This window comes from Molothrus ater, chromosome 4 (genome assembly GCF_012460135.2).
Source record: "Molothrus ater isolate BHLD 08-10-18 breed brown headed cowbird chromosome 4, BPBGC_Mater_1.1, whole genome shotgun sequence".
Taxonomy (NCBI): Eukaryota; Metazoa; Chordata; class Aves; order Passeriformes; family Icteridae; genus Molothrus; species Molothrus ater.
The window spans coordinates 36,196,304-36,209,249 of NC_050481.2; the positions used below are offsets into that span (position 1 = coordinate 36,196,304).

Consider the following 12,946-nt stretch of genomic DNA (forward strand, 5'->3'; position numbering starts at 1 on the left):
CATGCATTATTCTTTATCTGTCACCCTTGTGCCAGCTCTTGCCCTAGCAGGTGCCTGGCATGTGTCAAACTTACATTTCAGGGATTCATCTGATCAGCACTGGAAAGAAAAGTATGATGTATTTTCTTTTCAATTACGAACTAGATATTTGCTCCCATATCTAATGGAAGGGTCTTTGGCTTCTTTGTATGCAAAAAGTACCATTTATAGCTTCCTGTAGAATTTAAATACTGACTTCTCTCTCATGCCCAATTTTGAAAGTGGAATTTATGTAATTCTACTGAATATAAATTAAACCATCCTACCTCCCTGATCTATTGTCATGGCAAATCTGTTCAAATCTGATTTCCTTTGGTAATGAACGGGCAGAATGTGCTGTCCTCTGGACATTTAAATGTCTTTTTATTACAGGTTGCTTTTTATTTTACACACTGCATTATAATTTCTTTAAAATAATTTCTCTAGAATTACAGTTTTGTGCTAACATTGATTCATGCATGTTTACTTGTCTACTTGAGTTTGCTTAGTTGTAAATGTGTATGTGTAACATACAGGGTTTGTGTGTGAGATGCTTCTTCTGTAGATTAGCAATAAAATAGTTGGGATCTGTGCGAAAATGCAGTTGTACTATAGGAAATAAAACATGTGGTGTTCTCTTCTGTGAGGGAAATTTATGGAGTTCTGTGAAAAGGGGAAGTTTATTCTAATAGGTTTGGTTAAAGTCAAGATATTAAATTTGTTAGTAATCACAAACACTGATATTATTTTTTAATCAAAATGAGTTTCTAAATGAAATATATGTTTTTAGTATTTATTTATAGTAGAAAATACTACAGTTTTCTTTAAAACTGCTACTGTTCTACTGTCTCTGGCTGTTACTCTGTGTTTATTTTTGCTTTTAGAGATTGGTAAAATTTGAAACAGATAGTGCCTCAAGACATTGTAGGACAAATTAGAGTATGAGATCACTTTTGTAATGATTTAAGTTTAAAAGATCAGTAGTTATTATTATCAGGATCCAAAAGGAATTTGTTTCCTTCACCTTAAGATATTTTCATTCTCACAGCCATATTGGAGTTGGACATTGAACTTAAACACTTTGTGATGTTTTTATAGTTATTTTAGTTATTGAGAATTTTTTCCCAAATAAATTCCCAAACAACCCTCCTTGCCATATCTCAAAACTAAAGATACAGTAGGTATTCTTGCAGGCCTCTATTTGACTCTTTCATGACTTACTGTTAGGATATTACTGACATGTAACTGGTCTATAAAATGTAGATACCTCATGTCTCTCTAGTAATCCATATACTTTGGTTTGTATGTAGACCTGGTCTTTTAATGTCACTTGCCTAACTAAGCTCTATAAAATTCACAAGTCATTACTTTTGTTTTCTTCCTTACTACTTCCAGATATGTCTAAATGAGGAGGCATTTAGAATTCTGTGTAAAAAAGATGTGCAAATTTTATTTGTGTGTTTCTGCTTTTTTTCTACTCGTTCCTTAGCAACAAGGAGAAAATGATAAAATCATTCCGTCATTGGACTAATTAAATAGATGACAATAATTTTGGGATATGTAATTCTGGCATCAAAAGATGTGCTGGATGTTTTAATGCAGTTCTTCACAAATCAGGTGATATGCTGTCTAAAAGGCATGAAGAGCTATCTGAGAGAGAGGGAAGAAGGTGGTGCAGAGCTTTTGTTTGTTCCACAGAATTGCAGCCAAAGGAAAAAAAAAATTAAAATTTGAGAGACCTTTTTCCTGAGTTTGCAAGGAATCTAAAGCAATGAAAGAACGGTATGAACTACCATCAATTTAATAAATTTCAAGCTCCAATACCACTAATGACAATCAAATCATATTATTCAACTCTATTGTTATTTAGCAATTGATATAAGAACAGAAAAGAGTGTATCATAATTTGATAGTTTACATCATCTCTCCCTGAAGTGTTTTCCTGAGAAGAAAGGCACTCAGCTTTCAGAATTTGCTCGCTGAAAGATGTGGAAGGAATGAAATTAATTCCTTTGCATGAGACTGAATTTCAGTGAATTAATTTGGCTCAAGACAAGTGATAACAATCAGAATGCATTTAAAGGGTGCATTTGTATTAGTTCATTTAAACAGCAGTGGTGGCCATGTTCAAACTGCCTGCTGTAAGGGCAGTAACCATTGTGACACCCAGCTAGTGGAGGCCAACTTGTGTGCCTGCAGGCACCAGAGAGCCTACCAGCACCACAAACAATTTGGATTGTCCAAGTAAGGCTCCTGCTTCTCTCCATCAGAGCATTTAGGTGCTTTCTTGGTAGCTGCCTTCACCTACAAAGAGGGAAACTGCCTAAAAACAGGAAGGAGTAAAGCAATTGTGTCTGACACGTAATGAAATTCAGAGCTGTGTAGTAGCTGGACAACTCCTCGATCAACCGGAGTCTCATCAGTGAGCCCATCTCTGAGGGTAGGCAGGTGATGTTGGGGGATTTGTGCCATAGCCAAGGCATTTAGCAGCTGCTTCCAGAGTTGGAGAGGTGTGTTCTGGCTGAGCAACCCAGTTCTTTTTTAGTGCTTGTCTGAACAATGTGCAGCAGTGTGGCCTTGCTCTTCGTGCTGGGTCCCTATGCACCATTCAGTGCAAACAAACTGAAGACCTGTGGATGGAGAAGGAGAAGGGTTAGGTGACCTTCGAGAACTGCAGGAAATTTCTGGTGTCTGAGGACTAACAGAACCTATGGTACCTAACTGATTAGATTTGATTTACTTTGGAAATATATAATAACCTGTCACTTTAGAGCTTTTTCATTTTTCATGGCTGTTAGATGATACAATTTACAATATAGAAAAAAATCCAGACTGACAGCCCTAACTGACTTTCTTATATTACCTGCAAGGTCTTTGTATCTTTGTTTTTAAGGTCTATTTCCCTTCTTCTATATTTCTGTGCTATGGGAATAGTCTCAATGGAGCTCATAAAAACAGAAAAACAGTTCAATAAATATACACTTTAAACAGTTTTGCCTGTGGGCACAAAATGATCCAGGGCTTGAATAAACCTCAGTTCCGTCACAAAACTGAATTGTAGCTGCTAGCTAGAGTGAGTCAGAGTAGCATACAGGCCTTGTCCTGTGAATATGATTGGTCATACAAAACCCACCACTCAAGACACAGAACATCTCTTGGCATTGTTACTATTGGAATTTTATTGTGTAAATAGTGAAATGGGATGGGGAAAGGGAAAATTCTTTTCTTCTTATTTAGGAATTTAAATGGGTATTCTACAGTCAGACACAGAGCAGAAAACTTTCTATATTTATCTGAATGTCATTATTTATGTTATTGTCTCAGACTTGGCTTTCCTAACTTGACCTAATACTTCTCCTGGGCAGTACAATGAGCATAAACCTCTGTCTTGACTCAGGATATCTCCAAAATGTTGTGTTTCTCCTCCCAGAAGCCCCAACCTGTTCTGTAGTCATTGCAGTGGGATGTTCCCAGTCCCTCTTCTGTGACAGTGTGCATCAGGATTACTCAGTATAAAGGACCATCTTGTGTAGTACTCTTCCACTAAGTACACATCAGTGTTCTTCTTCCTTATCTGCAGGTAGCTTTGGAAAGTTGTATGTGTTTGTCAGCTAGGAAAATAGCAAGATGAAAATCAACATGTGGAGGGAGCTCTATTTCACTGGAGCTTAATTTTGTTTTTGCACAAGATTCTGTATTGTCTGTGCTGTGACTTATTTGCTCATTGCCTTAAATTTGTATGTCTGCATTATATACTCCGGGATACTGCTAAGTGGAAATCCTTTTGGCTAGTCCACAGCAAACTTCTTGCAATTTGTAATGGTGTAAGAACAGGAACAAGGCCTGTGCTGTCCATAAAAGTCCAAAGAATTAGTAGCTGATATCAGAAACAAGTATAACTTGACAAAGCCATTTCCATGAGACTTAGCTTGCAATCCTTAGCATCACTAAATGTAGCTTTCAACTGTTTTAATTATTAGACACTAAGCTTTTCTCTCCCTTTTCTCCTGATGAATGAAATTATCATATTTTTCCAAAGTAATGAGTGGCAAGCTGAGGTGTTGTAGCAAAAACAAAAGATCAGGACTTGTGTTTTAGATGTATTTAGGAAGAGGCAAAACTGTAGGGTGTTTTTTGTTGTTGGGTTTTTTTATGATTCTTAGTGTGCATTTCTTGTCAGAAGAAAAAATATTCCCAAAGATGATGTTTAGTGATACAAACAGAACCAGATTTTGCAGATCAGAGAACCTATCAACTACTCTGCATTTCAGCCTAATTTTATTAGGAAGTCAGCTGTCTGTGTGCTTCATGCTGGTATCTAACTATTAAGCTCTTTCTTCATATCTGTTTCCCTTCCCATTACAAAAACAACCTCATTGTGCTAATTTTATTTTTAAAATTTATTTCCGTGCATAGTACTTCACAATAAGTTCATGTAGGAAACTTATAAATGGAAACTTGGAAATGTCACTGTTTATAAAATGACACGCCAGAATGTTTATGTGGCCCTGGGCTGCAGGAGCAAGAGAATGGATGAATATCCTGCAGCTGTTTTGGCCATTATACTGTGGATGGCAGGTTGCCAGCAACAACTGTGGCACAGTGTCTTCCTCTGTGTGATAAAAGAGAGAATATTTGCACTTTCTGAACCATCTCAGGGGGATTTATGGCAGAGTTTGGAGGACTTGAAGTGACTAAAGATGGAAGTAGATAAGCAGCTTGCAGGTTTTACACCAACCTGTCCTTCTCTTGGCTCCTCCAGGCCTGCCACTGCTGATGGTTTTTTTGCCCTTCTTTCTAGAACATTTGAAAGAGAAGCTGGAGGAATACATGGTCCGCTTTGCCAAGGTGAGGATTGTGCGCACCAAGAAACGGGAAGGGCTCATTCGGACCAGGCTGCTGGGAGCCTCGCTGGCTAGAGGAGAGGTCCTGACATTTCTGGATTCCCACTGCGAAGTCAACGTGAACTGGCTGCCACCCTTGCTCAGTAAGTGCATGAGCATTCATCAGGCGTTAAAAACAGACAAAAAACCAGTAACTGAAGCTGTGTCCCCCAGTAAGCTAGACATACACTGTGTCAAAGTGTTTGGAGTTCTGCTGAAGTTCTGATCTGTCTGAAGTGTCAGTGTGAGACAGAACTCCAAGAAATGTGAGCAGCTGCATTTTGTTTCTTGAGACAAAAGAATTTGTAAAATCTCTCAGTAATGCTTCAGCATATAATAGTTACAATTTATTTTATTGTTACTACTACTAAATACACTGCTATATCTAATATAATGTTATGTCCTTGCTAAAGACCTGAAAGGGTTTGTTATGCAGGTATTGTACTCCTTCCTAGTTTTCCACATTGCATTAAAACAGTTTTTGCTGTAAATATATCCAAGGCCTCAGTGTTAAATCAAATAGCAATAGCATCCACAACAGGAAGCTCAGAAAAAATGATTTGCTATTGACTATTTTGCTGGATTCCAGCTGCAGCCAGCAAAGCTCCATTAGTTAAAGGAATGGAAGGATTCAATTGTTGTAGCCTAAGATTTCTCTTCTGGAAACAATGTTCTCTTTTCTACACACTATATATTCATGCAAAGTATATATGCTTTGCAAAGTGAGTGCTTTTTGCTACCATAACCGAAGAAAATTTCTGAGCTGCCTAATAAAGAAATTTGTATTCATTAAAAAAGTCTGCTGTAAGTACACAGAAGGTTATGGTTTTGCTAATTAATGGTTATTGTTCCTTGAATTCTGATATTGGGACTCTTGGGCCACACAGTAAGCTGATAAAGCATTTGCAGCAACATGTGCATTCTTCTAATGAGCTATCAGTAGAGACCAAGAAAAATACTATTAACTAGTTTCTCTTCAGATCAGTAATAAGATAATGCACAAAATTCCAAATTTTTATCCTTCTTAGCTTTCATATCAAATCATGTATGCAGTTGTTCCCCTTGTTATCTCCTTGCCCTCAAACACATCTGCATTTTTAAAAATAACCTCCATGTCTTCACGTAAAGCAGAAATGTCATAAAGGAGCAGAGAGAAATCCAAGTTGAGGCCAGTTCCCCTTGTCCTATCACTAGGAGAAGAGACCAACCCCCACCTCACCACAACCTCCTTTCAGGCAGTTGTGTAGAGGGATAATGTCTTCCATGAGCCACTTTTTCTCCAGGGTAAACAACCCCAGGTCCCTCAGTTGCTCCTCACAGGACTTATGCACCAGACCCTTCACCAACTCCATTATCCTTGTGTGAACTCTCTCCAGCCCCTCAATGTCCTTCCTGTATTGAGGGGCCCAGAACTGGACACACGACTTGATGTGCAGCCTCACAAGTGCCAAGGACAGCGGGACAATCCCTGCCCTGGTCCTGCTGGCCACACTATTGCTGATACAGGCCAGGATACCATTGCCTTTTTGACCATCTTTTTGGCTCATGTTCAGCCACTGTCAGACAGCACCTCCAGGCCAGGCTCTTTTCCTCTGGGCAGCTTCCCAGATGTGCATCTGTAGGCCTGTAGCACTGCATGGGGTTGTTATGACCCAAGGGCCTCAATTCTTGGTTCAGCCTGTCCAGATCCCTCTGTAGAGCCTTCCTGCCCTCCAGCAGATTGACACTCCCATCCAACTTGGTGTCATCTGCAACCTGACTGAGGGTGCACCTGATCCCCTCATGTAGATCATCCAGAAAGATGTTAGAAAGTACTGGCTCCAGTACTGATTCCCTGGGGAACAACACTTCCAATCTTCCACCAACTGGATTTAACTTCATTCACCACGTCTCTCTGGGCTGTCCATCCAGCCACTTTTTTATCCAGTCAAGAGTGCACCTTTCTAAGCTGCCACCTTCTCCAGGAGAATGCTCTGAGAGACAGTATCAAAGGCTTTACTGAAGTCCAGGTAGACAATATCCACTAGGCAGGTTACCTGCTTATAGAAGATAATGTTAGTCAGGCAGGACCAGACTTTCATAAACCCATCCTGGCTGGGCCTGATCCCCTAGCCTATGTGGTCTTCCATGAGATAATCTGTTCCATACATTTAGCTAGATTTCACCATGTAAAAACCAAAGAAGAAATAGATTGGCATGAAAGGACTCAAAATTGCAGCCAGGTTGCAGTTGATGTTGAACCCTCAGCCTCAAACCAGAAAACTAGAAAGATGAGAGCAACTGCATCTGTGCCCGTCTGTTGTCAAGAGGAATGAAATCTTCCTCATTCCACATATAGTAGAATACCTGTAGATAACCAACCAGCCAGAGGACCTAGAAATGAGTCTTGAGGAATACTGAAGCCCAGAATCAGATCTGTTTTATTTTGAAAGAAAAAGTAGAGCATTACATAAAGGACAAATAGAAAATAAACACACATCCAGTATATTTTCCCTGTGCCGTTTTTCTAAAGGAATGAGGGAATTTTCTTATAAACTTGAGATGGCATATATTTACTGTACTGAAATCAGATGACACCTGGCTGCTAGTAATAGTATAGTTAATGTATGTTTTCAAGTGTTTATCTGAAGTCATATTTTGTGATTCACTCAGCACTGCATGTGCCTGAAAGGTCATTCAGGGAACCACAACAGAGGACATGTAGAGTGTTTATTGCTTTGAAGTTGCCCTGTTTTAGCTCTGACTGAATCTGGCATGTGTAGTGAAAAATCCTCAGCAGGTACATGGTTCAGCCCTGCTCTGGACCGGCAGTCTCTGCTGAGAGGAGCAGTGATTTCCACTGTTCCAAACCAGGTTTTGTTCCAAATGAGACCTTGAAAATTAGAGGCTGGGGAGGGGGGTGAGTAACCAAGACCAATCACTTACAGATGGTTCTCAGAGCTATTTAAGTATCTAACTTACATATTCAGAATGAACTATCAGCTTTTAGGCCAAAGAAAGACTGAGTTATTTCAGTACTTTTAGGGTATCTAAATGGCTTTGTGGAGCTGAGCCACAGTTGTTTTCAGTTACAGTTACTTTTGGTGTACACAACTACAAACACCCTGGTTTTATCAAAACACAAGATTTTCCTGTGGTTCCTTATGTCTAAAATATTTTGGAGGCTGAGAAGTAAGTTCTGCAGAAACATGCTACGGCAGGTAAGCATCATCATACTTGCAGGATTCTTGAGAGAGTTGCAGAAATGAAGACTGGGATTGAGCTTGAGCATTGCTCAAAAAAATCTCCCCCTGGCTATCTACATGTGACTTGGAGATTTCAAATCCTTCAGTGTATTTAAAGATAGCAGCTTTTAAAGATGAAGAGAAGGATGCTAAAGCATTAAGAGTGTACCTTTGACCTGCTTCAGAAAAATCAATCCCATTTAGTTTCTCTACTCCAATCAATTTAGAAGGAGGGATCAGAGACAGATTGTTATAAGCCCTATAACTATTAGGAGGGCCATCCCAGGAAAGAGATTATGTAAAAGTGATTTTATATAATGATCACAGATAACACTGTACAATGTGCCAGTGAATGTAATTATATTTGGCCATAGAAACAGTAATGCAGCCATTATCTCTGTGATGAGTTTCCTAGAATTTTGTGAGATCCTGTGCTTTAAATTTATTTCACTATTAAAGAATAAGGATGTAAAAACCAGCTGAACTTCCAGTCACAGTAATTTCCCACTAGAAGCATTGATCCCTGATTTCTAAACTTAAACTTCTGAGAATAAATATAAAGACCCTGATGTTTTGTGAAAATAATCTTTTTTTCTTAACTCCAGTCCTGCAGAAGCATGGAAGCAGAATCTGTCTTATTAATCATTATACCAGTATTACCTGCCTCCCTAGCTAAGTGTTCAATCCGCACTCAGCCCTCTTATTATTTTTAGGGTATTAACAACCGTCAGTGAAATCTAAACAACAAAATCAAAAAAACAAAAACCAAATTTTCCACATAGGCCCTAAAATATACTAAATAATATAAAGGATTTACGCTGCCATTCAGAGAAAAAACTTTATTATACTTGGAATGTTAAGGTTTTAGGGGGTTTTTGAGGGTTCATAGGTAATTTTTTACAGTCCTTTCATGTCAACACGGCTATAGGTTTTCTCTGTACTTCCTCATTTCAAACCATTATTCCTCTGCCTAGTTCTTGATGTTGGCCTATCTTCTTTACTTGTCTTTCTTTTCAGAGGAGCTCTATAGGATTAAGCAGTAGGATTCACCAAAGCAGACTCAGGCTGAGCTGAGTTTTATGCTAGGGATGGGAATTTGATTTAGTCTCACAGTTCTAATTTTTTTTTAAAAGCAAAACTCGAGTCCTTTCTTTAGAAAGGAGGTAAGAATAGTACTGTGGAGCCTTCTTTAGAACTCAAATATTGGTACAAAAAAAAAGGACACAAGCTCTGTTTTTCTCTTTGTGTTGGAGTTTGCCTTTAATTTGGAGCATTTGATTTCAAAGCTGATGCACTCTACAGCCACAGGAACAGTGACTGAATGGTTGCAGGGGCTGAAATTCACATTTAGGAATAAATCTCTCTCTCAGGGGGTTCCCAAACACACTCCCCACAGATGAAGGGAGTATTTTTACCATTTGCTTGCTGGCCTGCTCCATAGCTGACAGACTGGGGACAGCTCAGCATAGCAATGAGAGAGAGATGCAGATGACTGGACTCCTGTGGGTCTCACAGGGATGTGCTTCCTTTTAAGGAACCATAAATACTTCTAATCATTGCCCAACTGCATTAATTCTACTTTAAATAAAGGTTTGATACAGATTGGAAAGATGAAATTATTGGGGGGCCACAGGGCACAAAGCAAGCAATCTTCAAACATCAGAAACCTGTGGGATTCACTTTGCAGTAATATGATAGATGGCTTGACTAGACATGCCGTTTCCTATTTTCTGCTTTCATTTTTCAGACCAGATTGCACTTAATCACAAAACCATCGTGTGTCCTATGATCGATGTCATTGACCACAATCACTTTGGCTACGAGGCGCAGGCGGGGGATGCCATGCGAGGAGCTTTTGACTGGGAAATGTACTACAAAAGAATCCCGATTCCTCCAGAGCTCCAGAGAGCTGATCCCAGCGACCCCTTTGAGTAAGTAGCGATAAAGGGGAGAGTGGGAACATGAAGAAGGGCAAGCAAAAAGTGTAACTGTAGCAGAATCCAAGCCCAGGCATTTCCATGTAGGCCACTTTCTGCTAATGAAATGTAATAGAAGAAAACACCTGAAAACTAGGAAAAAGATCAAGGCAACGATTTGTAGAATTCACAAAATGGAAACACAACTTGGCTCAGCGACTGTGCATAAGAGACAGGCACATGCTTGTAGTTAAGTATTGGCATCAGAGAAGTGATTGCAATGGCAGGAATTCTGAAACTTTATTTAATGTTTTATTTGCTGGTGATTGATGCAATATATGCACCCACAGTTGCGTCCACGTTACACCAGCAGATGCTTTGTTTATAACTGGTGATGTGGCTGCTGTATTTGCAGTGCTGTAACTTGAACACAGAGCTGTCAAACCTGAACACTGTCAAGATGATTTGTAAATAGTTTTAGATAAGACAGCCTCTGATCCCAGTATTGTAGAGATCAGCTCATTCACAGAAATTATCTTCCTTCTTTTCACAAAGGTACATCCTTTTTTCTTATCTCTTCTTATAATTATTCTCATGTAAGACTCAGCTTGGATTAATCCTTATCAAAAGGGAAAGGACAGACAGACAGACAGACATGGTTCTAATGTGGGAAAGTCTCCAGGTCTCACACAGGCACATCCCAGCAGGGCTGCCAGTAGGGCAGGCTCTGACATTCGTTAGCCCTGGCTGAACCTCCACACTGTAGGTTACGGCAGTTTGAAACCTCAGCGTTCTCCCCTTCCCAAAGCAAAATGTGGAAACAATAGCAACAGAAGAACTCTGACACTAATATCCAGGGAATGACCAGCAGGGAGGAGTAGGTAACTGTGATATTTGTGGGCTCATTTTCATTTTTCTACTTGCTCCTTTTTGCTTATCTCCATCCAGGCCCTTCAGTCTTCATCTTGCATTAGCATAAGTGCCAATGAAGTACTTGACATCAGGTGCCAATGTGACCACTTGTCACTGATTGGGTGGGAGATTCAGGCAAGCCCTGCTTTAGTCTCAGATTTTTGACAGCAGTTTAAATTCAGTATGGCCCGCACCTAAAATCACTGCAGCCTGCAAGTTCTAAGGACAGCAGATCAGGTTCATTATAAAATTAGTTATTCATTTAATAGATAGGCAACCACAGTCAAAAGGCCTTAAAGAGAGCTACTTATTACACAGTATAAAACAAAGAGAACTAGTAGATTACATAAAATAGTGCACAATATCGAGGTACCTATATTTAAGCTGGCAAAGAACTAGTATAGATTAGGAGTCAATGTAATTTACTGCCAAAATAACAATAGTGTACAGAGTGCTTTCACTCAGCTCCCAGGAGGGTAACTTTAAGGCAGGCATCCCAGCTTTGGACAGAAAGCCCCACAGATTTCCAGGGAGTATGCAGAAGATTTCTGCTTTGTGAAAGTTTGATGTAGCTTTTATAGTTTGTAAAGTGAACTGTTAGTCAGAAATTCCAGCTTCCTTTCTAGATCTCACTTCCACAGCAAGATATCTATTGACAGCTGGGAACATTACTTTCATGGCGTCAAAAAAAAGTCACTGCAAGACAAGCTGTCTTGACTGAGTTATTTCACCAATTAGCAAGCTCTCTGAGTTCACCAGCTAACAAGACACAGATAAGCTCTTCTGAGGGGCCAGATGCCCTGCTACACCATTCCACAACACAGACACAGCTAGTGCAATCACATAACACTCCAGAGCTGCTAGATATTCAATTACTCTAAGCCTTCCTGGTCCTCTGAGCAGTTGTAGTTTCTTGGCACTTATTGCAAGTAACCTTTGTATAATTTGGTTCAGCTTTCAAAGTTTGTGTAAGTAAAACTTCTCTATTGCCAGCGTAGCCACAGGGTTGCTTATCAGTTGTTGCACGTTTGCTGTTTGTAGTTTGCATCTTGTAGAATCTTGTTGCGAAGACAAGAGAGGACTAAAGAGGAATCTCTCATAGGAAACCTCCTAGAAAGACAAGGTTTTGTGCAGTACAGAATAGATGTGGTGGCTTTGCATGAACTGCTATTCCACTCAGCATGGCAGCAGCTGATACCCACCTTGCCCTGCCAGCGTGAGACACAGGCAGATAAATGGCTTCTCAAGGAACAAGGTATAGTACAGTGCAGCCTATAAATCTCTTCTAATCTGAGTACTTGTCAGGTGGAAAGACCTCCCTGTTCTTGCACAGATCAGTGAGAGTCTTTCTTTGTTTCCCCATAACAGGATGCACATCAGAGCGCGATGCTGCTGGGAAAGCAGCACTGCTCAAGGAACCATCATGTCTGTCCCCACACATGCCAGCAGGACTGAAGGCTGGCTGAGCTAGGACGATATGCTTGCTTAAAAGTACCCTCTGCCTAAAATGGCAAATGGGAATAGATATGTTTTAAATAATCAGTATGAATTTTGCTTAGGGGAAAGATTATTTTCTGATTCAAAGTCAGTACTGCTTCTCTCCTATGGCCTTCTCTGCTGAGATCTCAAGTTTTTAATACCTTGCTTACAAACAAATAGAGTAAATGTTGCAAACCATTTTACCTATCAGTAACTTAATTGACCAAGACAGCTTCTGTGAAATAAAAGATACAGAACAGTTTTCCTTTAGTTACATATGCACTAAAACTAGAAATTGCTTCAACCAGCACCATAATTATTATGCTACTATTTTGTAAGCAGTAGAGATTTTTTTTTAATTTAGGTTAAATATTTTACTGTTGGTATCGTAATAGTTTTATTTCTTGCCAGCAGAGTCAGATCTGAGATGATCCCTAATGAACTGGAAAATTGCCAGCATTTTTAGTAAAATACCAGCAAATAATGGATAGATGATCCAAAAAGTGTGCTGATG

The 12,946-nt window shown here is 39.6% G+C and overlaps 1 protein-coding gene across 1 annotated transcript in view; it reads left to right on the top strand.

Moving 5' to 3' along the window:
• GALNTL6 (polypeptide N-acetylgalactosaminyltransferase like 6) overlaps positions 1-12,946 on the top strand; it is a 435,529-nt gene that overhangs the window by 348,326 nt on the left and 74,257 nt on the right. Inside the window, exons 5-6 of the mRNA XM_036381717.2 lie at positions 4,820-5,005; positions 9,873-10,056. Of these exons, the coding sequence (XP_036237610.1) occupies positions 4,820-5,005; positions 9,873-10,056 (370 nt within the window). The remainder of the gene's footprint in view (positions 1-4,819; positions 5,006-9,872; positions 10,057-12,946) is intronic.